General features: G+C 44.4%; 1 protein-coding gene across 1 annotated transcript in view; it reads left to right on the top strand.

Moving 5' to 3' along the window:
* cped1 (cadherin-like and PC-esterase domain containing 1) overlaps positions 1-25405 on the top strand; it is a 312821-nt gene that overhangs the window by 140251 nt on the left and 147165 nt on the right. The window contains exons 14-15 of the mRNA XM_068050516.1: positions 16172-16358; positions 18099-18267. Of these exons, the coding sequence (XP_067906617.1) occupies positions 16172-16358; positions 18099-18267 (356 nt within the window). The remainder of the gene's footprint in view (positions 1-16171; positions 16359-18098; positions 18268-25405) is intronic.

Raw genomic sequence — 25405 nt, 5'->3', positions numbered from 1 at the left:
AATGTGGGATCACTGTACGTGCCAATGCTAGGAAATCGGAACTCCTATGACTAGTGGCCAACCATTTTTCCCTCGAACCGAAGAATCAGAGACAGGGTTAGAATTAGAGTCCGACAGGTTAATGTTAGCAAAGATACAATTGGAACAGAGGAAACTTGAATTAGAAGACAGGGAAAGAGAGAGAGAAAGGGAGAGACAGAAGAGAGAAAAAGAGTGAAAAGAGAGGGAGAAAGAAAGACAGGAAAGAGATAGAGAAAGAACCTTCCAGAAGGAACAAGAGGAAAGGGAGCTGAGGTGGCTTGAGTTAGCTAGGGGGCGACAGAGTAACCCCAGTGAAAGCATGGCCAATATGGAGAATACAAGTAATTCGGGGATGTGTGCTGAGCTTTTAAAATTTTCCTTTTGATGCCAAAATTCAATGAGGGAGACGTGGAAACATTTTTTGTATCTTTTGAGAAACTTGCAAGGCAGTTAAAATGGTCGGCTGAGAGCTGGATCCTCCTGCTGCAAAGTAAGCTAATAGAAAAAGCCCATGAGGTTTGTTTCCTGTTGTCAGACAGAATAGAGTTCATCAAATTATGAACTGACTAAAAATGCTATGCTTGGAGCATATAAGCTCATACCGGAAGCCTACCGCCAGAAGTTCCGAACCCTCCGGAAACAAGCTAATCAAACTTAATTGGAGTTTGAGAGGAGTAAGCAGCTGGCTTTTGACAAGTGGTTGAGGACTCTTAAAGTACAGCCCACGTATGAAAACCTCAGAGAGGTAATTCTCCTCGAGGAATTTAAAAACTCACTTCCACTCTCTATAAAGACCCATGTGGAGAACAAAAAGTACATAGAGCAAGGCAAGCCTCAGTCCTGGCTGATGAGTTTGCTCTAATATGGAAGTCGATTCCCCAGGGGCAAACTTTTCCTAGTCACCCCCACAAACCCGAAAAGGACAAAGGGTGAGAAGGTGATAGGATCCTAAGCAGTCCTGGGAGAGAAAGAAAATTTGGACACACAGGGGGCCCTCCTCCAGTCAAAAAGGATAGTGCTGAATGTAGGAATGAGACCCGGAGGCCTGTGTGCTTCCATTGTAATAAGGCAGGTCATCTAAGAAATGACTGCTGGAAACTCTGGGGAAAGCCTGTAGGGTTAATCAGGGCACACCTGCCCAGTGCAGGAGAAGGAACCCTGCTGGAAAGCACAGCTGAGCAGGCTGTGGCTTTGACTGCAGCAGCAGTAAGACCCAGAAAAAATACTGCTGTGGTGGAGGAAAATTTAATGAGATCCCTGAAGGTTATCAGGATTTTGTATCTGAAGGGAGAGTAGCCCCATAGCCCTCGAGTGGGGCAAGCAAGCCCAGAGTCATGCTCCGGGATACAGGGGTCACTCGATCCCTTTTGCTGGGAAAAGGCTGACTCCCTCAGAGAAATACCAGAATTGTGGTGAATGGTATTGGAGGGCAGCCTATGCCTGTACCTTTACATTGGGTGCACTTGGTGTGCGACCTAGTTTCGGGACTGGTGACCATAGGGATTTCCCCTAGTTTGCCTATGGACGGGGTTGCCCTGTTCCTAGGTAATGATCTGGCAGGGTTGAAAGTGGTAGCTTCCCCAGTAAAGAAAGAGAGACCGCAGGAGGTCAGAGAAACAGGGCAGTGGCAGGAGACAGTCCCCTGAAGTTTCCCTAAATGTGTAGTGAATCAGGCCATGATCAAACCAGCTCACCCAGAGGAGACTGAATTGGCACTGCAGGCAGATGACCAGGTCTGTCTGTCTGAGACTTTCTTTGGGAATTTAGAAGACCCAGGGAATGAGTTAAATGGATCTTCCCTAGCTGAGGCTCAGCGAGCTGACCCAGTATTGCAAGAGTTAGCACAAGCTGCCCAGTCAGAAAGTGAAGCAGAGGGAGTCCCTGATTGCTACTATTTAAAGAATGAGGTACTGATGAGGAAATGGAGTTCTCCTCACAGACCTGAGGATAAAGAGTGAACAGTGGTTTACCAGTTAGTGGTGCCGCAGAGGTACCGGAGAGAAATATGAAGAATGGCCCATGAGATTACAATGGCTGTACATGTCAGTATACGAAAAACAAAAGCCCGCATAAGACAGCAGTTTGACTGGCCAAAACTCCACAAAGATGTGGTGGAGCACTGTAGGAGTTGCCACATGTGCCAGGTTGAGGGGAAACCCCAACCTGCAGTGAAATCTGCACCCCTAATTCCTCTACTGGCTTTTGGGAAACCCTCCAGCAGAGGGCTGGTGAATTGTGAGGGACCCCTGCCGAGAACAAAAGGGGACAAACCGGCACAGGTCTGGCAAAGAGTTAGGGAGGAAAGGGAAAAAAGGGACAAAGAGGAGAGGTTAAAGAAGGTCCAGGAGGATTCCAAAATAAAGACCCTTACTGTCCAGTCAGCCAACCCTGAAATGTTGGAAAAATTAGACCCCACATCCTCCTATGTAAATGCAGACAACAAAAGCACCCTACCAAGGCTGCTAACAGCATTTGCAGAAACCTGCAGGGACAAAACAAGTCCTCAAGAGGGCAGAGAAACCCTGAGGGTGATGCCTCACGTCGTCGAAGTGCTGCAGGGGAGTGCAGTGGAATTTGGACAAATACCTGTAAGCAGGAATGTCCCAGAGGACAAAGGGAAGATTAGCAGAGAATCCTCCCTCACAGACAGGAGAATAGTAAACCAACAATACCCTGACATAAGCAGCACTTGGATGACTCGCCAGAGCACTGAAAGTGAGGTCAGAGTGGATCCACCTACTGTCGACTCCCATGAGCAGAGATCCAACCCATAGCTAATTAAATCTAACAATCCCCCTGCAGACCCCAACAGGAACAAAGGCACCCTAGCCGATTATGGAAATGTGCAAACATTGAACCTCCCCAAAAATCACATGTTTATTGGGATACCCGTTCCCAACTTATTGCAAGCTGATATTAAAGAAACTTTAACCCTTTGGCCAACACATAACTATCTCAGGCCCACCTCAAGGGGAAAGTGGCAGTTTAAAGCAGCATTGCTGCAAAGGAAAAGACAGGCTGAAACAATTTTAAGATTTCTGAATGAATGAGAGAAATGCATGTGTGCTTTCCTGTATTTTCTGTTCGTTCTAACTTATAATGAAATGCTCCCAATATCGCATTTCATTCAGTGTGGGGCGGGGGTGTGACGGAAATCACATCTGCCAAATGGAAACATATTAATTTTGTCATATGGGACACTACTTGGAATTTTTTACTGGACATTGCAAAGAACTTGCTTTAAAAAAACAACTGAACAGCTGAAAACATGGTTGCACATTTGCATTCTGAGAGACATGAATGGAGAGACAATGGGGGTGCTCCTTGATTCAATTAACAAGATTAGTCTGGAAAATAGTGATGATCAAAAGACACCAACAGCTTTTGACTTTGTAAGAGACAAAACTCCACGCTCCACCAAGTATGTCTGGGAGGCTCTGAAATCCAACAACCCTCCCAGAAGTTACTGTTTCAAACAAAGATGGTCACATGACCTATCTGCTGGTAAGACCGGGGGTTTTTGAATTGTGCCTCACAGAAAGGAACAGACTGCAATTTTGAACAGCAAAGAGAAAATCTCTCTCTCTGTCTCTCTCTCCAGCAAAGTCCCAGGAAAACCATGGTGGCAGCTACTACGCTTCAAGACTACTGACAATGTCCCACTCAGCCTTTTGGTACCAGAGAAGCAAGCTTGAAATTGTGCACTGAGACCCAGTGAGGACTCCAAGCCTTAACTTCAATTGAGGACATTGTATCAAGGACATTACTACCCAGTAACTGAATTCTATTTATAACAAACTCTACTTCAATCTGCCCAACTCTTTCTTTCCTTCTGTATCTATTTGTGTGTGTGTGTGTGTGTGTGTGTGTGTGTCTGTTGTATGTATGCAAGCGCGGTTGTGTAGCGTATTTTAGTAATTTTAACTGGGTTAGAGTGATAATGCTAATAAACTTACATATTTCTTGCTTAAACTGAAGAAAACCTGTCTGTTTGGTTCATTGGCAATTAGAATTTGAGTGCAGTGAGCAAAGACTCATTGAGGTGGTAAGCTAAAATCACTGTGTTTTAAAAGATAAACCCTGTTACGACCAAACCAGGATAGGGGCAAGAGGGGAGCCTGAGCCCCCTTCCTTAGACGGTCGTAACACAAGTCACAGAATTGTTACAGCACAGAAGGAGGCCATTCGGTTTGTCGTGTCTGCACTGGCTCTCCGAAGGAGCAATTTACCTAGTGCCACTCTCCCACCTTCTCCCCATAGTCCTGCACATTCTTCCTTTTCAGATAACAATCCAATTCCCACTTGAATGTCTCGATTTGACCTGCTTCCACCACCCTCCCCAGTAATTGGGAAATGTCAGTACATGGTATTGAAAAGAAAACCAAATCATTGGCTTGTACTAATAGGCCAAGTACTCAGCTCATCGTAGCTAGAAAAAAAGTGATCATTTTTATTTGCCAATAGGAGTGCTGCTACCTCTGTAGGCATCAATAAACCTCTCTTTAGGAAGTCCTCCTGAGTCATCAGCACTGCCACCTTCTTTACATTTTGGCTCCTCCACCAAAATCACGGCTGCTAGTGGTGACAACGCTGTAAAGTAATGGAGCTATCATCTTGACTGCCAGTATCTCTTATGATAATCATCACTGTTCAAAACAAAGACAGGAAAACAATCAAACTGATATTACACAGTATAGTAATACTGGTTACAAAACCATAATCTCTTCTCAGTGTTCAATTGATAGATATAAACCATTCAAGCTTAGCTGTCACGGTTTATGACCTCATCTGAACCCTCAATGAGATTAGTTCTTATCTCTTATTCACTATCTAAAGCAATTTAAAAAGTTATTGACTTGTATTTCTAATGTAAAAGGGGAATTTCTGGCTTTTTGAAAGTTGGTTGATCTGGAGTCTAATAAATCAACAAATGGTCATGCTGATCAGTGACTCTGCTACACAACACACGTTTTTTACAATGACCCCATTCATGCAGCAATAGAATCTGTGTAGGTCAGGTCAGTAATAATCCTGAACAACAGTGCATGATGGCAGGAGCATTTTCACTGAGATTTTCAGGTAGATCTATGTCTGTCTAATTTATTAACTTTTTTACTGACTTTCCAATAGTTTCTGTGATAAGATTATTGCACTATATTAGCAACAATCTGAAGTAAAATCAAGGAATTATACATGAGCATCAGTAATTTATTTTCTAAATGAACAGGACTTGTGTCTTTCTGTGCTTTTAAGCACACATGCCTAATGTGGACCTTATATGTGGTACAATTCCCACACATTTCATTACTGACTGCAGAACTAATTTATACAAAAGAAAGAGTATTTCAGCATATTGTAATCTTAATTTTTCAAGAATTGTTTATAGAGTGAGTACACCTATTCTGATAGCAGGGAATGCTGGCCTTACTTTTGTGAAGCAAACCCCTTATCTTCATTAGAAGAGACTTCTTGTGCACAAAATACATTGAATGCCAGTGGAAAAATGCAGCAGCTCTTAAAAGACTGCTCTGGGCCTTAAAGGTGAGACAAGTTTTGGCTCCGCAAGCAAAACATTTTCTTTGTGAGGGTATTGCTGCAAGGAGCAATCTGGACAAAAGAACCTCTTTTGCTGATGATGCCTCGATGGACCTCTTGCAGGATATGCAGCAAAAGGACTGTGGTTCTTTTTGGAACAGGTGACTAGCTCTTGAATCTACAAGCTGCATGGAGAGGGATGGCAGAGACCAATTGCAGTCTCCAATAGCTATTGTATCGTGACAAAAATGAGGAAAATGTTTTCGGTATCTGGAGAAGTGCTAAGGTAGGGCTACCATCTTTTGCACACCTGATTGCTATTCATTCATTGGTGATGTGACCCCAATGGAAACATCTCTGTTTTGTATGACGGGCTGCATGTGCATGCACATTCCATGCTGGAAACTGCCTTATTGATAAAGGCAGAAAAAGAGGGGTCCGGGACACCCAGCATGTGTCCGTAGCCCACCTGATCAGCTGTGCCTTGGGCCTACCTTTTGCGGCACAAGGATCGTTTCCTGCACCCAGTCCATGCCAACAGGCTATCCAGTTTCTAGGCCAGTGAGTTTAAGGAAAGAGCACCAGGTGAATGACAGTGTAGAAGGGGTGCTGGTTTTCACTCCTATTTTAGCCCCAGTCTCCCAGCCTGTGTGTCATCTCTAGTCATGTTTCCATTCTATTCTTGTGACCCTTCCCTTCATATTCTTTCTCCTCCTCCTGCTGCATGCTCACTCTTCTTTGCGTGTCAAAAGTGTGCATTCATGCAGAAGACCAACATATTGTGAAGATTTGCCATACCGTTTGGAGCATTACAATTTTTAAGTGATCTAAGCAATGGAATCTTTGCTTCACCATCACCATAGAGCTCGCCACAGATTATTTGGTGGTGGCTCATTTACCTGTACACTGTTTCTGTATGAGGATTTCTGATTGAAGTCATCATTCAAGGCTGCAAAAGATAGCCTTGGTCTTCCAAGAGCCACCCATTCATTCTCTTGGGATGTTGACTGATGCATAATGCAAGTTTCACGGCTGCTCCCTGCATAATGTGCATTAACATGCAGGATAATATTTCCATGGTCTGAAATGACCTGCACAATTATAATGTAATCATTTATAATTTTTGTTGATGTACTCAGTGGAGTTAATATGTAGAGAGCTGCCTAGATTCCATCTAGGAACCCCTTTACACTCATTGGAAGCTTGCAGAAGTAGAATGAAAGTTCTATGTTGTCTCCAATTGGTGACTCCTTTCTACTGGAAGAATGGTAAAGGTGGAGCATCAGTCACTTGCTTGGTACAGCAATGAACAGCAGAAAGGCTTAGCTGGCTGCAGAATTCAATGATTCAAAATCAGTAGTTGCAACCTTGCTTTTGGAGATTTGTGATACGTTTCACTGTCATACAACCACTTTATATGGGCAAGGGGTGCACTTGAAACACTGTCTCAATGAGCTTCTTGAAATTCATTGTGGGATCCAATTCTATAACTGTTCTATTTGAATCAGACATACATGCCTGCAGCCATCTCCTGGCCCCAAAAACTGTGCCTTGGACTGCTTGGGCATTTGAAGTCAGGAGCCCAATATTTCAAACGACCTCTGTACCACTGGTGGAGCTTCATAAAATTGAGGCTTATATTTTTGTTGAGTTAAGCGTGCACAAAAATCTAGTTGGCTTTCTTAATATTTAATTATATTTTATTCATTTGTGGAATGTGGATATTACTGACAAAGCCCATCCTAGTTTAGTTTAGTTTTTTAGTTTTAGTTTTAGAGATACAGCACTGAAACAGGCCCTTCGGCCCACCGAGTCTGTGCCGACCATCAACCACCCATTTATACTAATCCTACACTAATCCCATATTCCTACCACATCCCCACCTGTCCCTATGTATTTCCCTACCACCTACCTATACTAGGGGCAATTTATAATGGCCAATTAACCTATCAACCTGCAAGTCTTTGGCATGTGGGAGGAAACCGGAGCACCCGGAGGAAACCCACGCAGACACAGGGAGAACTTGCAAACTCCACACAGGCAGTACCCAGAATTGAACCCGGGTCGCTGGAGTTGTGAGGCTGCGGTGCTAACCACTGCGCCACTGTGCCGCCCTTAAGAAAATGCTGTGTTGTCCTTAAGAAAATGCTGGTGGGCGGCCTTCTTGAACAGATGTAGTTTGTTTACTGAAGATGCTGCATCAATGCTGTTAGTTAGGGATTTTGAAGAATTTGACCCAGAACTGATGAAGGAACAGCAATATGTGCTCAAGTTAGGATGGTGTGTGACTTGGGGATGATGGTATTTAATGCACCTGCTGCCTTGTTCTTCTGGGTTAAAGAGGCCAGGGTTTTAGGTGTTGCTGCTGAAGAAACCTTGGTGAGTTTCCAGAGTGCATCCTGTAAATAGTACACTATGCAGCATGATATGTCAGTGTGAAAAGGGGTGGATGTTTAGGCTAGTGGGTGAAGGGCTGATCAAGTGGACTGCTTTGTTCTGGATGGTGTCAAGCTTCTTTGACTATTATTACAGCTGCACCATCCAGGCAAGCAGAGAGAATTCCATCACTTTGTGGGTGAATAGAAAAGGTTTGGGGAGTCAGGAGGTGAATACTGCCAAATACCCAATCACTGATCTGCTCTATTGCCATGGATACATGGTACTTCTTTTTACATGCTGGTTTGTACGTTTAACCCAATCATTGACTTAGTGTTTACTGAAAAGTTCATGATACTGTACTAGGTAATAGTGCTTGGGAAGATTTGTTTGAAGTTTGAAGGAAAAAACATACTTAACTGTGATAATGTCAAGACCCTTTCACTTAGATAGCATCAGCAATCCATTGAGTCATAAAAAGTCATGATAGCAATGCTTTGCTGACAGACAATGTCATTAAACCCATACAGGCCATTATGCCAATGAAATAGCTGACCATTATCTATTCAAATTGGATTAGGCCCCTTGATCCGAAAATGTAGCATTTTGTTTACTGATACAAAGGCTAACAATATGTTATTGTTTGAGTGAGCGAGAATATTTAATTTTTACACTCAAGGCCACGAGGCCAATGATCCACAGGTCCAACCTTGTTGTCGATCTCTTGCACTGACCAGGCAAAATTTTTGGGGTCATTGGAGGGGGCGCAGCATCTCATTACCAATGCAGATTGTGGAGGTGGGAACAATTATTGATGCCCTGCCTATCCTGCTTCCGCTCAGACCCTTGGTAAAGGGGCTCATCTGTCAAAAAATTCTCTTTATTAAAAAAAATCCTCTTCAGGGTTTCAGGCCACTTCCCTTGCCTAGATCCCACCAGTGGGGCCATATCTGCCCTTCTGGAGACCAGTATGCTTTCCTGGACATACTGGCCTCTATTGACATGTCACATCTCAACTGAGTCTAAGGAGCATGAACTTCTGGTGGAAAGTACCTGATCCTGGTTGTACCTTTTGCCCATCATTTGCCTTGTAAGGGATTGATGGAGGTTCCATCTCTTAAACTTTGTTTCCCCAAAAATATACTTTATTCATAAAATTTGTAAAAAATAACAATTTAAATTGGACAATACATAAAGTGCAATACAGATCAATTTCTTTCAATACAGTACACGAGGTGCCTCACTACACTTACAATTTCACGTTATATTTACAATGTACATTTGCATTACATGTCAAACATTTCCTGGTGCATACAGCCCAAAGGGTTTTACATGGATTCCAGCCCCTTGGTATACTGTTGCGGGAGGGCCTTACACAGTGGCCTTTCCCCATAGAGCATTTGCAGCGGCTGCCTCAAGCTTTAGTGCCTCCCTCAGCACGTAGTCCTGTACCTTGGAATGTGACAGTCTGCAACATTTGGTCGTGGACAACTCTTTGCACTGGAAAACCAGTAAGTTTTGAGCAGACCAAAGTGTATCTTTCACCGAGTTGATGGTCCTTCAGAGCAGTTGATGTTTATCTTGGTGTGTATCCCTGAGAACATCCTGTAGAGCACTGAGTTGTGGATTACGGAGCTGCTCAGGATAAACCTTGACAAAAACCACCACATCTCTTTCCAGACCTGCTTTGCAAAGGCACATTCCAGAAAGAGGTGGTCAATGGACTCTTCCTCTTGAGGACAGCGTGTGAAGGTGGTGAGTCTCTGGGTGTGCAGGAAGGATCTGATGGGGAGGGTCCTTCTCACCACCAGCCAAGCTGCGTTTTGGTGCTTATTTGAAAGTTCTGGTGATAAAGCATTCTGACAAATGAGTTTGACAGTCTGCTCGGGGAACCATCCAACAGGATCCACCATCTCCTTTTCCCACAGGATCTCAAGGACGTTATGTGAGGGCCAATGCCTGATGGACTTGTGATCAAAGGTGCTTTTCTCGATAAACATTTCCACAAGGGACAGGTGGTATGGCACAGTCCAACCTAATGGAGCATTCCACTGCAACATGGCCAGAACCATCCTTCGAAAAACCAGGAACAGATAGAACCTCAGCATATAGTGACACCTGGTGTTTGCGTACTGGAGGTTTCTGCACAGCTTGATACAGCCACACACAAAGGTGGCTATCAGGATGAGGGCGACACTGGGTACCATTTTTCCCCCTTTTTCTAAACATTTGAAAATTGTGTCCCTGCGGACATGGTCCATTTCCGATCTCCAAATAAAGTGTAAGATGGTTCGGGTGATAGCCACAGCGCAGGAGCTTGGTATGGGCCAGACCTGTGCCGTGTACAGCAACACCGCGAGCCCCTCAAATCTGATGACCAGGGTCATACCTGCAATGAAGAGGGAGCGTCTCTCCCACATGCCCAGTTTCTGTTTCACCATGGCTACTCACTCCTTCCAGTTTTTGACGCACGCCAAGGCCTCTCCAAACCATATCCCCAGCACCTTCGGGTAGTCTGACCTGACAGTGAAGGGGACAAAGGATCAGTCAGCCCAGTTCCCAAAGAACCTGGCCTCACTCTTGCCACAATTTACTTTTGCTCCTGAGGCCAGTTCGAACTGGTCGCAGATGCTCATCCGTCTGCGAACTAACATTAGATTTAAGCAGAAAAAGACGACGTCGTCCATGTACAGGGAGGCTTTGACCTGAGTGCCTCTGCTGCCTGGGATTGTCACACCTCTTAAGCCTGCATCCTTCCTGATGGACTTGGCAGAAGATTCAATACAGCACACAAACAAGACAGGGGAGAGACTACAGCCCTCCTGACTCCAGATTTGATTGGAAAACTCTCTGATTCCCACCCTTGATTGAAACTGTGCGACTGATGTTTGTGTAGAGCAGTTGGATCCAACTGCAGATTCCCTCCTGAAACCCCATTTTGGAGAGCATGTTCATCAAATATGTGTACGATATTCTGTCAAAGGCCTTCTCCTGGTCCAAGCTGAAGAGACAGATGTCCATCTCCTTGTCCCATATATAGGCGGTCATATCCCTGAGTAGCGTGAGGCTATCGGAGATCTTCCTGCCAGGAGCAGTGCAGGTCTGATCGGAGTGAATCACCAAATCCAGAGCAGACTTGGACCCGATTGGCGATGATCTTGGACAGAATTTTGTAGTCCACGTTAAGCAGTGAAATGGGCTGCCAATTTCTGATATCCTCCCTTTCCCCCTTCTGCTTGTAGGTGAGGGCAATGATGCCTTTCTTCATGGATTCTGATATGCTGCCGGCCAGAAGCAAACTCTCATACACTTCCAGCAGATCTGGGCCAATCCAGTCCCACAGCATTGTACACCAACTTGGCCAGTACGCCGTTGCTTACAGGAGTTTTAACCGTCTCAAAGGACCTGAAGGCCTTTGTCATCACGTCCAGAGTGAACGGTTTGTCTAGACTCTCCTGCATTCTGTCATCTAAGACCTGGACGTGGCCTCCATTTGGCTGTCGGCCGCGCTGTCTCGTCCAGCCGCATCGATGATACAGTTGAAGTCACCGCCTAGAATGACCAGCCTGGACATCACCACCAGCAGTGGGAGGACAGGAAGCACTGGGAAGTCCCACTATCTGTGGGCTTCACGTCATATGGCCCAGCATAAAAAGATTGGCTGACCCTAAGTATGAAAGACTGTGTTGACGTAACCAAGCCGTCTTCTTCCTTCAGGCTGCTGATCACAGAGCTCTCTCTGTGTACCTTTTGGAAGAAGAAACATGAGCACATCCATCCTGCTCCACAGAGCGGTCTCTGGACTAGAAGATGATCTTGGAGGCCTCGCAGCAAAGAGCGAGGCCTGCTGACTCTTCACGTCTTGGAGATCCTCCTTGACCTCAACCCCCCCACCCCACCCCCATCAACTGCAGCAAGAGCAAATTCTGAATGCTTTTCTGGAGTCGAGACATTTCCGTAAGTCTCTCTCTCATCTTCCAAACCCTTTTGAGGATGAAGAACCTCTTGATGTTCACCTTGATTGCTCCCCACCTGTGTGTCAGGGGCTCAGAGAGGTTTCATGTTTTTCCAACCTTTGTAATCCCTTATGAGTTCCTCAATGTTTTCTGGAGTCAGCAGTTTCACGTTCAGCTTCCTTGTCCCCCTGCCAACCTTCTGGTTTCCCTTTAAATAACTGTTGCACTGTTATTGGGCTGAGAAAATCACCCTGGCCACCCACGGGAGGTTTGTTCCGCTAGGGTGACATCAGGGATGGGGTGTGTGGGTGGTGTCTTGGAAGCAGTGAAGTTTGGATTGTCCTCCGCTGGTGCTGTTTTTCCCCTCTGTTCCTCATCGAGGATGGTGCTGCTCCCTGCCTCCTGGAACTGGGGTGCGCTGGGCATTTCACTACTCCTGGCTTCCCGTAGCTGGGGTGCGCTAGGTGCTTCATCACTCCCAGTTTCCCAGAACTGGGGTTGCTGGGCATCTCGCTGCACTCGGTGCTTTGGGGTTTGGATGCACTGGGTCCGTCACTGCTTCCAGTATTTCGAAGCTGGGGGTCTTCTCCTTCAGCTCCTTTGCATTCTTCTGCTCTTTTGCAGGTGATGTCTTTCCTGCTCTTCATCATCCGATGAGGAGCAACTGCTGTAGTTTGTTTCAGACATGAGCCTCCTCTTGCGACTGGTTTGGGTGGTGGCTTGTTGCCTTTTTTGGGCCTTCTTCTTTGCGGTGTTCCTCTTAACCACTTGCCACTCACCTTGTTGTCCCTCTGCTGGCTCCTCTTCCATTGATTCTGTGTGCTGAGGAGGCTGAGGGCACAGGGTTGGTGTTTGGCAGTTTGCTGCAGCACCCTCTTCTCCTTGTCCTTCTTTGTTAGGTGTTCCTCGCTGAGATGGTTGGGGGGGGTGGGTAGAGTTGCTGGTCTCCTTCGCAGGCACGTTCGCTGTTCCTGCCCCACCACAGGTTGCAGCAATTACTCTGCTTGCAGTCCTTTGTCTGGTGGCTTTCCTGCTTGCAGTTCTTGCAGTTGACTGTGCTGCAGTTGGCTGCCACATGACCAGATTTGCCGCCAGTGCGACAAACTCTGGGCTGCTTTTTTTTTCCAAAATATACTTTATTCATAAAAATCTGTAAAAAATACATTACAAAACAGTTCCAAACAGCACCAAGTCAAAAAATACAAAGAATGCAAAGGAGATCAGTTTCCTTCAATACAGGAGTAAGTTGCCTCACAACGCTTCCATTTCATTTTTCCTGCCATGTACATTTTACAGCAAACAAATATTTTCCGGATACAGTTCTAGGGGTTTTCCATGGATCCAGCCCCTCAGTTCAGCTTGGTGGGGGGACCTTATACAGTGGTCTTTCCCCATTGAGCCTTTGCTGCAGCTGCCCCAAGCTTTAGTGCGTCCCTCAGCACGTAGTCCTGGACCTTGGAATGTGCCAGTCTGCAACATTCGGTCATGGACAACTCTTTACGCTGGAAGACCAGCATGTTTCGGGCAGACCAAAGGGCGTCTTTCACGGATTTGATAGTCCTCCAGCAGCAGTTGATGTTTATCTCGGTGTGCGTCCCTGGGAACAGCCCGTAGAGCACGGACTCCTGTGTTACAGAGCTGCTTGGGATGAACCTCGACAAAAACTACTGCATCTCTTTCCACACCTGCTTTGCAAAGACACATTCCAGAAGGAGGTGGGCAACCATCTCTCCCCACCACAGCCACCTCGAGGGTGTTGTGCGGAGGGGGTGAGACTTTGGGCGTGCAGGAAGAATCTGACGGGTAGAGCTCTTCTCACCACCAGCCAAGCTACATCTTGGTGCTTGTTTGAAAGTTCTGGTGATGAGGCATTCCGCCAAATGACTTTGACAGTCTGCTCGGGGAACCATCCGATAGGATCCACCATCTCCTTTTCCCGTAGGGCCTTGAGGACATTCCGTGCAAACCACTGCCTGATGGATTGGTGGTCAAAGGTGTTTTTCCGCAGAAACTTTTCCACGAAGGATACAGCACGGTCCAACTGGATGGAGCGTTCCACGGCAATGTGACCAGGCCCATCCTTCGCAACACCGGGGACAGATAGAACCTCAGCATGTAGTGACACTTGGAGTTTGCGTACTGGAGGTCTACACACAGCTTGATGCAGCCGCACACGAAGGTGGTCATCAGGATGAGGGCGATGTTGGGTACATTTTTTCTGCCCTTATCCAGAGGTTTGAACATCGTGTCCATCCGGACCCGGTCCATTTTGGATCCCCAGATGAAGCGGAAAATGGCTCGGGTGACCACCACAGCGCAGGAGTGGGGTATGGGCCAGACCTGCACCACGTACAGCAACAACGTGAACGCCTCGCACCTGATGACCAGGTTCTTACCCATAATGGAGAGAGATCGCTGCTCCCACATGCTCAGCTTATGTTGTACCCTGACTACTCGCTCCTTCCAGGTTTTGGTGCATGCCCCGGCCCTTCCGAACCATATCCCCAGCACCTTCAGGTAGTCTGACCTAACGGTGAAGGGGACAAAGGATCGGTCAGCCCAGTTCCCAAAGAACATGGCCTCGCTCTTGCCGTGGTTTACTTTGGCTTCCGAGGCCAGTTCGAACTGGTCACAGATGCTCATCAGTCTGCGCACAGACAGCAGGTCCAAGCAGAAGACGGCGACGTCATCCATGTACAGGGAGGTTTTAACCTGAGTGCCTCCACTGCCTGGGATTGTCACCCCTCTTATGCTCGCATCCTTCCTAATAGACTCAGCAAAGGGTTCAATACAGCAAACAAACAAGACCGGGGAGAGAGGACAGCCCTGTCTGAATCCAGATTGGAATGGGAAACTTTCTGATTCCCACCCATTGATTGAGACTGCGCTATTGATCATGTAGAGCAGTTTGATCCTATTGCAGATTCCCTCCACAAACCCCATTTTGGAGAGCACATCCATCATGTAGGTGTGTGATATCCTGTCAAAGGCCTTCTCTTGGTCCAAGCTGATGAGGCAGGTGTCCACCCTCCTGTCCCGTACATAGGCGATCGTATCCCTGAGTAGCGCAAGACTATCGGAGATCTTCCCGCTGGGTACAGTACAGGTCTAATCAGGGTGAATCACCAACTCCAGAGCAGACTTGACTCGACTGGCTATGACTTTTGACAGAATCTTGTAGTCAACGTTAAGCAGTGAGATGGGCTGCCAATTTCTGATTTCTGCCCTCTCCCCCTTCTGCTTGTAGATGAGGGTGATGATGCCTTTCCCCATGGATTCTGACATGCTGCCAGCCAGGAGCATACTCTCGTATACTTCCAGCAGGTCCGGGCCGACCCAATCCCACAGGGCCGAATACAACTCAACTGGTAAGCCATCGCTTCCGGGAGTTTTACTCGTCTCAAAGGACTTGACGGCATTTGTCAGTTTGTCCAGGCTCTCCCTCATGCTGTCATCTAAGACCTCTGTGATAGATGACAGGAAGGACTGGGAGGCTCTACTGTGGGCCTTCGCATCTCTGGGCTGCCCCACGTAAATTAGGTAGCCCTGACGTCCCCGATAGCAAAGCTGGAGGGAGGGTGGAGGATGGTTCTTTTGGCATCCACCTTCGAGGTCACCTTGACCTGCCATTTGGTGATCTAAACCCTGAATGGGTCCTTGACCTCAGTGCAGTTCCCAGCCACTTCAAAGTAGCTGACGAGGGAAGTGAGCACATCCATTACAGGAATCTGGGAATATGTAGAGATGGATGGTCATCACCCGGGTTCCGTTGCGACGGCAGCGTAAACAGCAGCTCCGCCCTGAGGATCGACAGCGGTGCCTGGTTTCCTCTCTCCATCTCTTAAATGGCAAACAGAAAACTCCCAACAACTACAGAGACCTCAGGCAACAGGTCTCCACTGTTTTGGGTTTCGATCAGTCTCCCAGCAGAGTTACAGTGGGTCACTGACTGAAAAGGAACTTTCAGGGCAACTCTTTTTTGCAAACCTGTGCTTTTTTTAAAAAAAAGCTGACCTTAATTGCACAAATCCTGTTCACAGTTTAAGATAGTAGAAATTTAGTGGTTAACGGGTGAACGTTGTTGAGTTATGACCTAAATAAACAGTTACTAAAGGACATCAGCTAATACTGAGTGACTCTACTGCAAACTATTATTCCTCTACCTGTCTTAATGGAACTTACCTGGACCTAATTGCAGATAACCAGCTAAACAAGCGCAGATTTATTTTTATTTGTGAGGATTTAATTGTGTTAATTGGTTTACTTCTTTTTGTTTTAAACAGCTAAGCGTACTCTGGCATATATCACTCACATCCTTACTAGCCCACAGTTGAACTTGAAGCCTGTCTTTACGCCAAAGATCAAAGTGTACTATTCTGAGGTGCCTTTTGATGTGGTGATAGTGAAGATCAGAGCAGAAGCAGCCAACTGCCATTGCCAGGTGCACCTGGATGAGAAAAAAGGACCCAGGTAAACCACTAATTACAAAGATGAAGTGTTCAAGCATAGAAGCATTTGATCTTTCAAAAATTTCTTATATAAAATAGTGCATTTGAGTAATTTTATTCCACTAATGATACGCAGCTATATGTCTAAAATAGGTGCCCAATAATAGCAATTGAATTATCACTTTAAGGGGGTAACAAGGACTGTAAATGCAAAGTGGCTTTTTGTCACCTTTCAGGTATCAATTGACCAGGTGACTAGAAGTGCTGTTCTATCAGTTGGTCACTGGCCTCTCTGGCCGTTATTTGTTTGCTCACCCTCCTTCTTCAGCTCCTCCCTCACCTTCATTCAATTCTTCCCCATCAGATGATGGCTGTTCATGTTGCTCTGTCTCCTTCAGCTGAACATGCAGCACAGGACAATGATGTGATAGACTACATGTGGGCATGTTGTAGTGAGCCACCAGTCCTATCCAGGCACCTGAACCTTTGCTATTATAACCCTATAGTGTACTCAATGATGTTCCTGGCAGTGCCATGACTCTGATTGTACCTGAGCAAGTCACGGGTCGCAGGGTTATAGAAAAATGTCATCAGCTTTGTGTCAGGAGTGTAGCCCTTGTCCCCAAGCAGCCATCCTGTTACACTGCTGGAAGAGTGAAATAGTGGGAAGATGGATGACAGCTGCCTGCGAAATTTGTACAAACCTCCATGATCCTCCTCCAATGGTCATAGTGCAGCTGAATCTTAATTGAGTGATGACCCTTCTCTTGATGAAAGTTGCTGACTCACTTTCTGGTGTCTTGATGGCTACGAGTGTGACATACAACACCATGAACATGAGGGAAGCTGACCACTGCTGCAACTTTCAGAGCGATCTCATGTTGAGTGTTGGTGTGGCATGGGAAAGATGATATATTGGTTGGCCATATCAAATAGGGTATTGATAACCTGGTTTATGCAGCTGTGCACTGCAGACTGGCATTGTGGGTGATAGTACCTGTAACGCCTTGAAAGGAACCAAGGCAAAGAAGGGGTGGCTCTTCAGGTCCTGCTGCCCTAACATTACTTGACTGGAGCAAGCAGGGTAGAGCAGGGCCATGTGCAGACCCTCCAATCGATCAGAGGGAAACTGAGGTCAGGGCAGGAAAATTGAGGTAGGCTTCACTGCTTAATTGTACTCTGTTTACCTTTGCTTTCTCACCCACTGGAAAATTCAGCCCAATTAGTCCACAATTATCAAATCAAAGCCCAAGATGTTTTTCTCACCGAGCATTAAATATGTTGGGAAAATGGGAATTTGTGTGCTTTTAGCACTAAAGAATAACTTTCCCTGTTAGTAAGACTGATAATACTTGCAGTAGAAGGTAGTTCCATCTGCAGAATCGATCATTAAACACATTAAAAGGGTTATTTCACTTCCTCTGGCAGGAACAAGTGCCAAATCTAATCAATTTTGTTTTATTTTAAATCACTTCTTTCTTTACTTTTTTATGAAAATCACTGTCTTAAAATTCTGATCATATTGCATGATTGTTTAATACAACTAAACTTTATAATGAACAACTGTAAGTTTTAAATCTCAGTTTCATTCTGTCCTTATACTGTATTGCATTTATTGTCCAACTGTCTCTCTCTAATGGGGAGAGATCCCTATGGTCCTTTGGGACTCTGGCTAGAGCAATTAATGTTTCTACTGTGAGATAAATTTGCAGGTTCCAGCATATTGCACAGGTTCATTTTTTCTCTCCTTTTTTAACCTCAGCATTGCCAATTATCCTCTTGGCCTCGGAAATAACAGAATCCATATTCTGGTATCGGATGAGTCTCGCACCCAACCTGCTATTATAGCAACTTACACTGTCAATGTTTACCGCCACAGCCGGCCCAGTCTGCCTTTGTTTAATGGGAGTATAATGTGCAGTTTTGTGCAGGTAACCATTTTGCTATGATTTTGACCAATTCTTATCACCAGTCGTGACTTAGATGGACTGAATAATTAAATAGTATTTAGAACTTGAAATGAATGCACAAAGTCCTTGAGAATTATATAAAAAGTAAGCAAAGCTCTTTATTTGCACTGTATAGAGAGGCGGATCTGTGAAGTCTGTGTTGTAGTATTGGTAGACTGTAAGTTTGCATCTGTGGTGTATTCCTGATTTTTTTCCCCATGACATCAGGAGCTGATGCTAAACAGAGGCAGAGAGCTTTGAAGGGTAAGTGGAAGGAAAATTAGATGACAAGTCATCCAGAATCAGTCTTCTCTAGAATCTATTTATAAAGCAGCATTCATTACCTTTCTGACTATCCTTTATGCAAAAGAACAATGTATGGTGCAAGGGTCTCAGAAAGAAGTCAATTAAAACAAAATGGGAAAAAGTGAATTTTAAAAGGTTCTTTAAATTATTTAGTAAACATTGTAAGTGTATCAAACAGCACGTTACCATCAATGCTATTGTTTCCTCCATTTTTGACTGCATGCCTTCAATAATTGTATAAAGGACCCCAAACACTGGATGCATTTATGAATTATAACTAGACATAATTAAGACTATGTAAGTGAGACTGTTATTGCTTACCTATAATATTTCCTTCCTACACCTTTGAAAAAAGTTCTTGATGATAGTTGTCTGTGATTACCCTTTTCACAGATAGCTGTCCTGTGAATCTATACAGCAAAGAAACTCTTTGGTTATTTCCATGGATCTTATTGAAAAATTACAGATTTTGCCATAGTGATACAAATTTTCTGGTAGATGATTAATGTAAGTACTCTAGCTCTTTAAACAGCAACCCTTCAATGTAAAAAATTGACAAGAGTATATTAAAAGTTGAATTCTTGACCTCATACAGAAATTGTAACTGTTAGACTTTCAAGGCTTTTTTAACATATAATTTTGAGTAGCAAGTTTGGATCAACCATTCCATGTGTGTGTAGAGGGCTGCTTTGTTCCTTGAGACCGAAAATGAATGCTACATTTTTAAAATGTAATTTATATGTAGGTAGTGATGAAAGCTTCCACTGACAGCAATATCTCAGCAGTTAGTATATCATTTAGCTTGCGCTGAATCTCCGCACTGGGTTCATTTTCTTCCCCCACAGAGGAAGTAACACAGACTGGCAGGATTGTTTAGCCAGTGAGCAACAAGTTTCACACTTGTTCCCTCAGTAACCAAACACCTGTTCCAGCAGCAAAAGGGTAAATATGGTGTGAATTGATAGAGGCTTCCTTAGACACTTGACTAAGCACAACTGGCATCATGCACAGGAGGAAAAGGTCAATGACAGCAATGTGGCCTTTTCTCACAGTAGGAATCAGTTCAAATTCTAATCCAGGGTCTTTCTTTCTACTTTTCTTTTATGTTTAATCCCATTTGGATATTCAAGTTTCAGTGCAAACTGATACCATGCTGAAGGTTACAAAGAAAGAAGCAAGGGATGTTGTTTCCCCTCTACTGGTACATTTGAGTAATCCTGGATTAAGTTCAAGGCCATTCAGTTAAAAAGTGTGCAGTTCATAGCAACACAGCTTCTAAGAGGAACACATTATGCTGCCTGTGCTTTTCCCATGTATAGTGTTTTTTAATCCTGAAACCTTTTGTAAACCAAATTAGTAATGAACACTGTAGAAGCTTGTTACCAAGCATCTAATTAATGGAATGTTAGGTTAGAGGGAACATTTACCAAGTACCAATTCTTTCTGTATGTGGTAGATGTCTAATTGAATGATTTGAATTTTTATTTTAAATACTTTTCGTTTCTCTAATTCAGACCATTTTTGTAGATGAGCCTTAGATTCCTTTGTCCCAGAGAGTGTGCGTCCTTTGCCCAGGTCTCTAGATAAGTTTGAAGCCTGCCCAGGGAGCAAACAGATTTATTTATTTCAGCTACTGGTTTTAACCTGTGCTTGATGTGATTTTCTTGTCTTCAAATGTTACAGAATAACACTACATTTTATGTTGGAATCTAACGCCAAACAAAATTATTAAACAGTAAAGTATGTGTGAATATTAGTCACAACATCACATATACTTTTCATTAGTTGTTGAGCTTGTTTAGCTGTTTGTGTAGTAGAAAATAATAGTTTGAAACTGCTGTGTTAAATTACAAAATAAGTAATATTCACACATAGTTGATCTATTCCTTTTTCTCACTATCTACAGAAGCTATCTGGCTTAAACCTCTCTTTCTGAAGTTGCCTCTCTGATTTGAAAAAGACAGATTAATGAATACCTTCATGACCAGGCCCAAGTGAATTTAGAAAAGTGTTAATTTTTTAAATAGGTTTCTCAATCAATTTTATCTTTGAACAAATCCCAAAAAATGTTTGCATGATGTGCTGCTCCTTTGGGCACCTGCCCAAGTGCAACCACTGTCCAGCTAAAATTGCAAAAAAATGAACTGGAATATTTTTACTCAAATTAAGGGAGAGAAATGTGTCTATGTAGCACCACCTCTAGTGGTATTATGCAGACTTACATAGATTCCTCGAGGGCAGGTAGCGCTGCGGTCCACTACCTTCGCACCCGTGTTGCATTCTCCATTGATATCAATGGAGATATATAAGCAAGGTAGTAACTTCTATGGTGTCCAGATGTCATCAGGTACTGGAAAAGAAATAAAGAGAGGGAAAGAAAAATTGGATTAAGAGAGAGGGAAAAAAGGCAGAAAGGAAAGTAAGTTAAAAAAATAAAAAATTATAATTTGGCATTTTTAAAAACTCCAACAACAATTCACTACCTGAAGGAATGAGTCTATACAGCTTAAATTGTTCACTTTCTTGGCCAGAGAGGTTGGTTGGCAGTTATTAACAATTGTCACATCGTTAAAAGGGTTCTTGCGCTATTAATTACTCGACTTAACTTTCTGTGGCGAGTTTAATGGGAAATGAATGTTCAAGAGCAGCAACTTCATGAACTCATGGAACAATTAAGGGTGAGATGCCGTTTTTTGCAAAGTGGAGCAGTCCAAATTGTCCAGCAACTTGTTGCGATTCGCATTTCACTGGATGTCTCTTCCTCACAACATGTTGCTGGCAGATTTGCACATTAATAATAATCAGTCACACACTGTTCTTTTATCATCAAACTCTGGCTCAATGTCTCTTTCTGGCCTCAGTTTGCTAATATCTTCAATCTCTATGACAATTTTTTTGTAAGTAATATATGGAGTTTTCTACAACTTAAATTTTAACCTGTATGCTTCAGGTGAGTGGGTCATTTTTCTCATTCCCATATGTCATTTGGCATTGTTACTTGCATCAATATTTCAAATTCAAGAGATTTTGAAGAAGTTCCAACATTCTGCAAGAATGGATTTTGTGCACTGTTACTCTTTGAGTTTAAAAACCACTCTACAATGAATAGGGTTAATACATTTTCTTCACACCTTAGTATAGGTTTATAACAATGAAGGATTAAATAAGAAAGTGGTTGATGTAAACTGACTAATGTGTTAGTACAATTTGTATCAACAAATGTGTTTCTTATTCCAAGCTTTCTCAAATTTTATAACCTTTTAATTTTTTTAGTTCAGGATTGTACTTAAATGATAACCCTGAAGGAGATATCTGAGGATACATTGTTCTTGAGTGAGTTAGTCTAAATCATTCCAGTAATGCCTTTCAACTGGATTCCAACAAAAGCTTTTACTATGGTATTTATAGTTGTGCATGGATCAAGTGCCATTAAGGTGGAATTTTTTTGAGCTAAATTTTGTTTGATGTTTAGGTGGACCATAAGAGAGACTGTTTGTATTAACTAGCAGCTGTTAATGTAGGGCATTCATCAATAAGTGTGTTACTATTGGATTTGCTCCAGTTCTGACATTACTTCTAGTCATAATTTTGATAAGCATTAAAATGGTACTGTAAATTTTTGGTGACATTGTTTTTAATCTGTTTGCTTAACAGTGGGCAGAAAAACAGTTCACACTGGCTGTTACCTCTAGACTGAACTAATCCAGTACTCTCCTGGCCGACCTCCCACCTTTCTCCATCTGTAGACCTGAGCTCATCCAAAACTCTGCTGCCCATGTCCTAACTTGCACCAAGTCCTGTTCACCCATCACCCCTGTGTTTGCTGACCTACATTGGCTCATGGTCCAGCAATACTCAACTTTAACATTCTCATCCTTAGGTTGAAATCTGTCCATGACCTCACTTCTTCATATTGCCATACTTTCCTCCAGCCCGACAACTTTCCAAAATCTCTGTGCTCCTTCAGTTTTGGCCTCTTGTGCATTCTCCAATTTCCATCGCCCACCATTTGTGGCCGTGCCTTCAGCTGCCTAGACCCTGAGCTCTGGAATTCCGTTCCTAAACCTTTCCATTTCTCTACCTCGCTCCATTAAACTTCAAGGCACTGCTTAAAAACTACCTCTTTGACCAAGATTTTGGTTCTCTAGTGTCTCTTTGGTGTAAACTTTGGTTCGATAACACTTGAGAAGCATTTTGGGACGTTTTACTACATTAAAGCTACTACATAAATGCAAGTTGTTGTTGTGATCTTCAGCCTAACCAGTTACCTAAAATGTATTTACACTACAAAAGTAGCATTGCTGCAAAGTGATTCCACTTCATATCAATGTTAATATTTTGTAGTGTAAGTCCAGAGTTTGGGTCGAAACTGACTGCAGACCAAAGCAGAGTGAGACAGTCCATTTCATGTCTGTGCAAAACGAAACAGAATTGTACTAATTCTACCATATAATGCAACTAAACTCCTAGCAAATGTCATTTTGCATAAAGGTTTCTGCAATATTTAATATCAACATGAGTTGAAGTTGATATCTTAGTCTTTATAAATGTTGGCATATAGGGCAGAATTTGAACATTACAGACCCGCATGCAGTGGGAGCGACACTGGTAGTAGGTCAGGAACCTGTTTGGAATTGAAGCTCTTTGTCTCAGCATCTTACTTCCAGATTTCCTGATCAATGACAGGGTGGGCTTGATGATACGCTGAATCTGTCAAAGGAAAGATTTCTAGTTCAGGGGATCCCAGTAGAGGTCAGAATGACTGAACTGTACATTGATTCCTGAGACTTCATCAACCACAGGAATGGAAAGGAGATCTGAGAAGTCTGCCCCCCTGAGTCTCTGACTCTTAACTGGAGGTCCTGCTGTGGAATCTGAGGGACTGAAATGGAGTGATGTTTCCCAAGGAAGGAAGGAAGAGGCCAGCTTCTCAAACCAACCAGGCCTGAATAACTGGCTGAGAAAGTGAGCAGCAGGAGTGTGGTCCCGCAAACCTGGAAATAGTGCACCAGGAGGTTCAAGCACCTCAGTGGAGCAGGAAAGATCAGTCACATAACATTTTCAGCTGCCAACCCCCCACACTCTGACTTCCCCGGCATTCTCCTACACAACACTCCTCAGACCAACACACTTTGCAGCTCCAGTCATTCCTCTCTCTCAAGGCACCTCCTCACATCCCCATCTGAACAGTCAACAGTGACACTCACCCTTATCTTTGTGCCATCTCACACCCATGCCTCACAGTCACCCTTCAGAAATGTTGTCCTTCCCTCCTCTTCACACAATCCATTTCTCACACTCACTCTGAGAAGAAAGCACACAACTGCAGGGAGAGGCAGAGAATCGGGGGTGATCCTCTAGTGATAGCCACCTAGACTTCACTCACCTTGATCTGCACTTCCCAGCTGTCAGCCTTCACTGGAGCATGGGAAAAGATTATGCAGCTTTACCTTGGACCTCTGATGAGGAACAAGAGGAGCAACAACACTAACACCAGCAGCAGCAGGCGCAACTGCGGCAGCAGCAGCAGCTGCCTTCTCATAAACTGCATGCCATCCCACAGATCAGAGGGGATGGACACAGAGATCCAGCTGTAAGGAGGCGAGACCCCCAGCACACGGTCTACAGGTATAGGATCAGCTCTCTCAACATGTGTGAGCACCAGTACTTTAGGAGGCTCAGGCTTTCACATTAGTTTATTGCTAATATTGTGCCCACCTGGTCCACTGGGAAGGAGGTCTTAAACCAGGAGGCTGCAGATATCAGCAACAACCTGTTGGGAAAGCCTGAGCCTTCTAAGGCACTGGTGCTCACACATGTCAAGAGAGCTGATCCTATACCTGTAGACCGTGTGCTGGGGGTCTCGCCTCCTTACAGCTGGATCTTTGTGTCCATCCCTTGTGTCCTGTAGAGCAGCATATGCCTGAGGAGAAGGCAGCTGCTGCTGCTTGTATTTGTGTTGCTGAGCCTCTTGTTCCTCATCAGAGGTCCAAGGTAGGGCTGCAGTGAAGGTTGACAGCAGGGAAGTGAAGATCAAGGTGAGTGAGGTCCAAGACAGGTGAAATGACTTCCAAAATGTTGGGAATCATCTGTCAAACAGTAAAAGCATATCTCAGAAGAAGTTCTTTGAGCATCAGTATCTCACCTAGGCAGGGCTGCAGCTATTCATTTTCACTCTTTGAAGGCTTCCAGCTGATCAGTTACACTGAACAAGCGCTCCCTGCTAAAGAGCGGCTCAGGTCCACAAATGAAACCCAACCCGAGCCCGACAGAACCACATCCAACCCGGCCCGAGTCCTTTCATTTTTTCCCATGCCCAACCTGACCTGACCATCAGTTAACCTAGCTTCTGTTTTTCACTTTGTTGCTTATCTGCACAAGCATAAAAAAACTGTAACTAAACCACCTTTCAAGTCCAAAAAGTACATTAACATTGGAGCCACTTACCAAAGGTGGTGATAGTGTGTCCAACCCAATCCGAGCCCGAAAGACGGACCCGGAAGAGCGATCCAAACCTGACCCGAACCCGACACATCATCAGGTCCCGTCGGGTTCGGGTCGGGTAGCCATGCTCTACTCCCTGCTGTGCTCTCGCCTGGTTGAAACTGGTGAGACCCACACAGCTCTGCATTAATCCTGTGTGTATTGGGGATTTACATAGTTTACTTACCTGACAGCTCCATACTCACCTGCAAACCCGACTGAGTTAAACCCAGAAGTGGGCAGGATCATGCCAGGTTTCTGACCTGATGCCACCTTTTGCGGCTTTAGCACCCTCCCCTCTCACCGCCACCACCACCCCCCCACCCCCCCC

Source organism: Heterodontus francisci, chromosome 18 (assembly GCF_036365525.1).
Source record: "Heterodontus francisci isolate sHetFra1 chromosome 18, sHetFra1.hap1, whole genome shotgun sequence".
Taxonomy (NCBI): Eukaryota; Metazoa; Chordata; class Chondrichthyes; order Heterodontiformes; family Heterodontidae; genus Heterodontus; species Heterodontus francisci.
The sequence above is the reverse complement of the archived record's forward strand: the minus strand, read 5'-3'. Positions and strand labels throughout refer to the sequence as shown.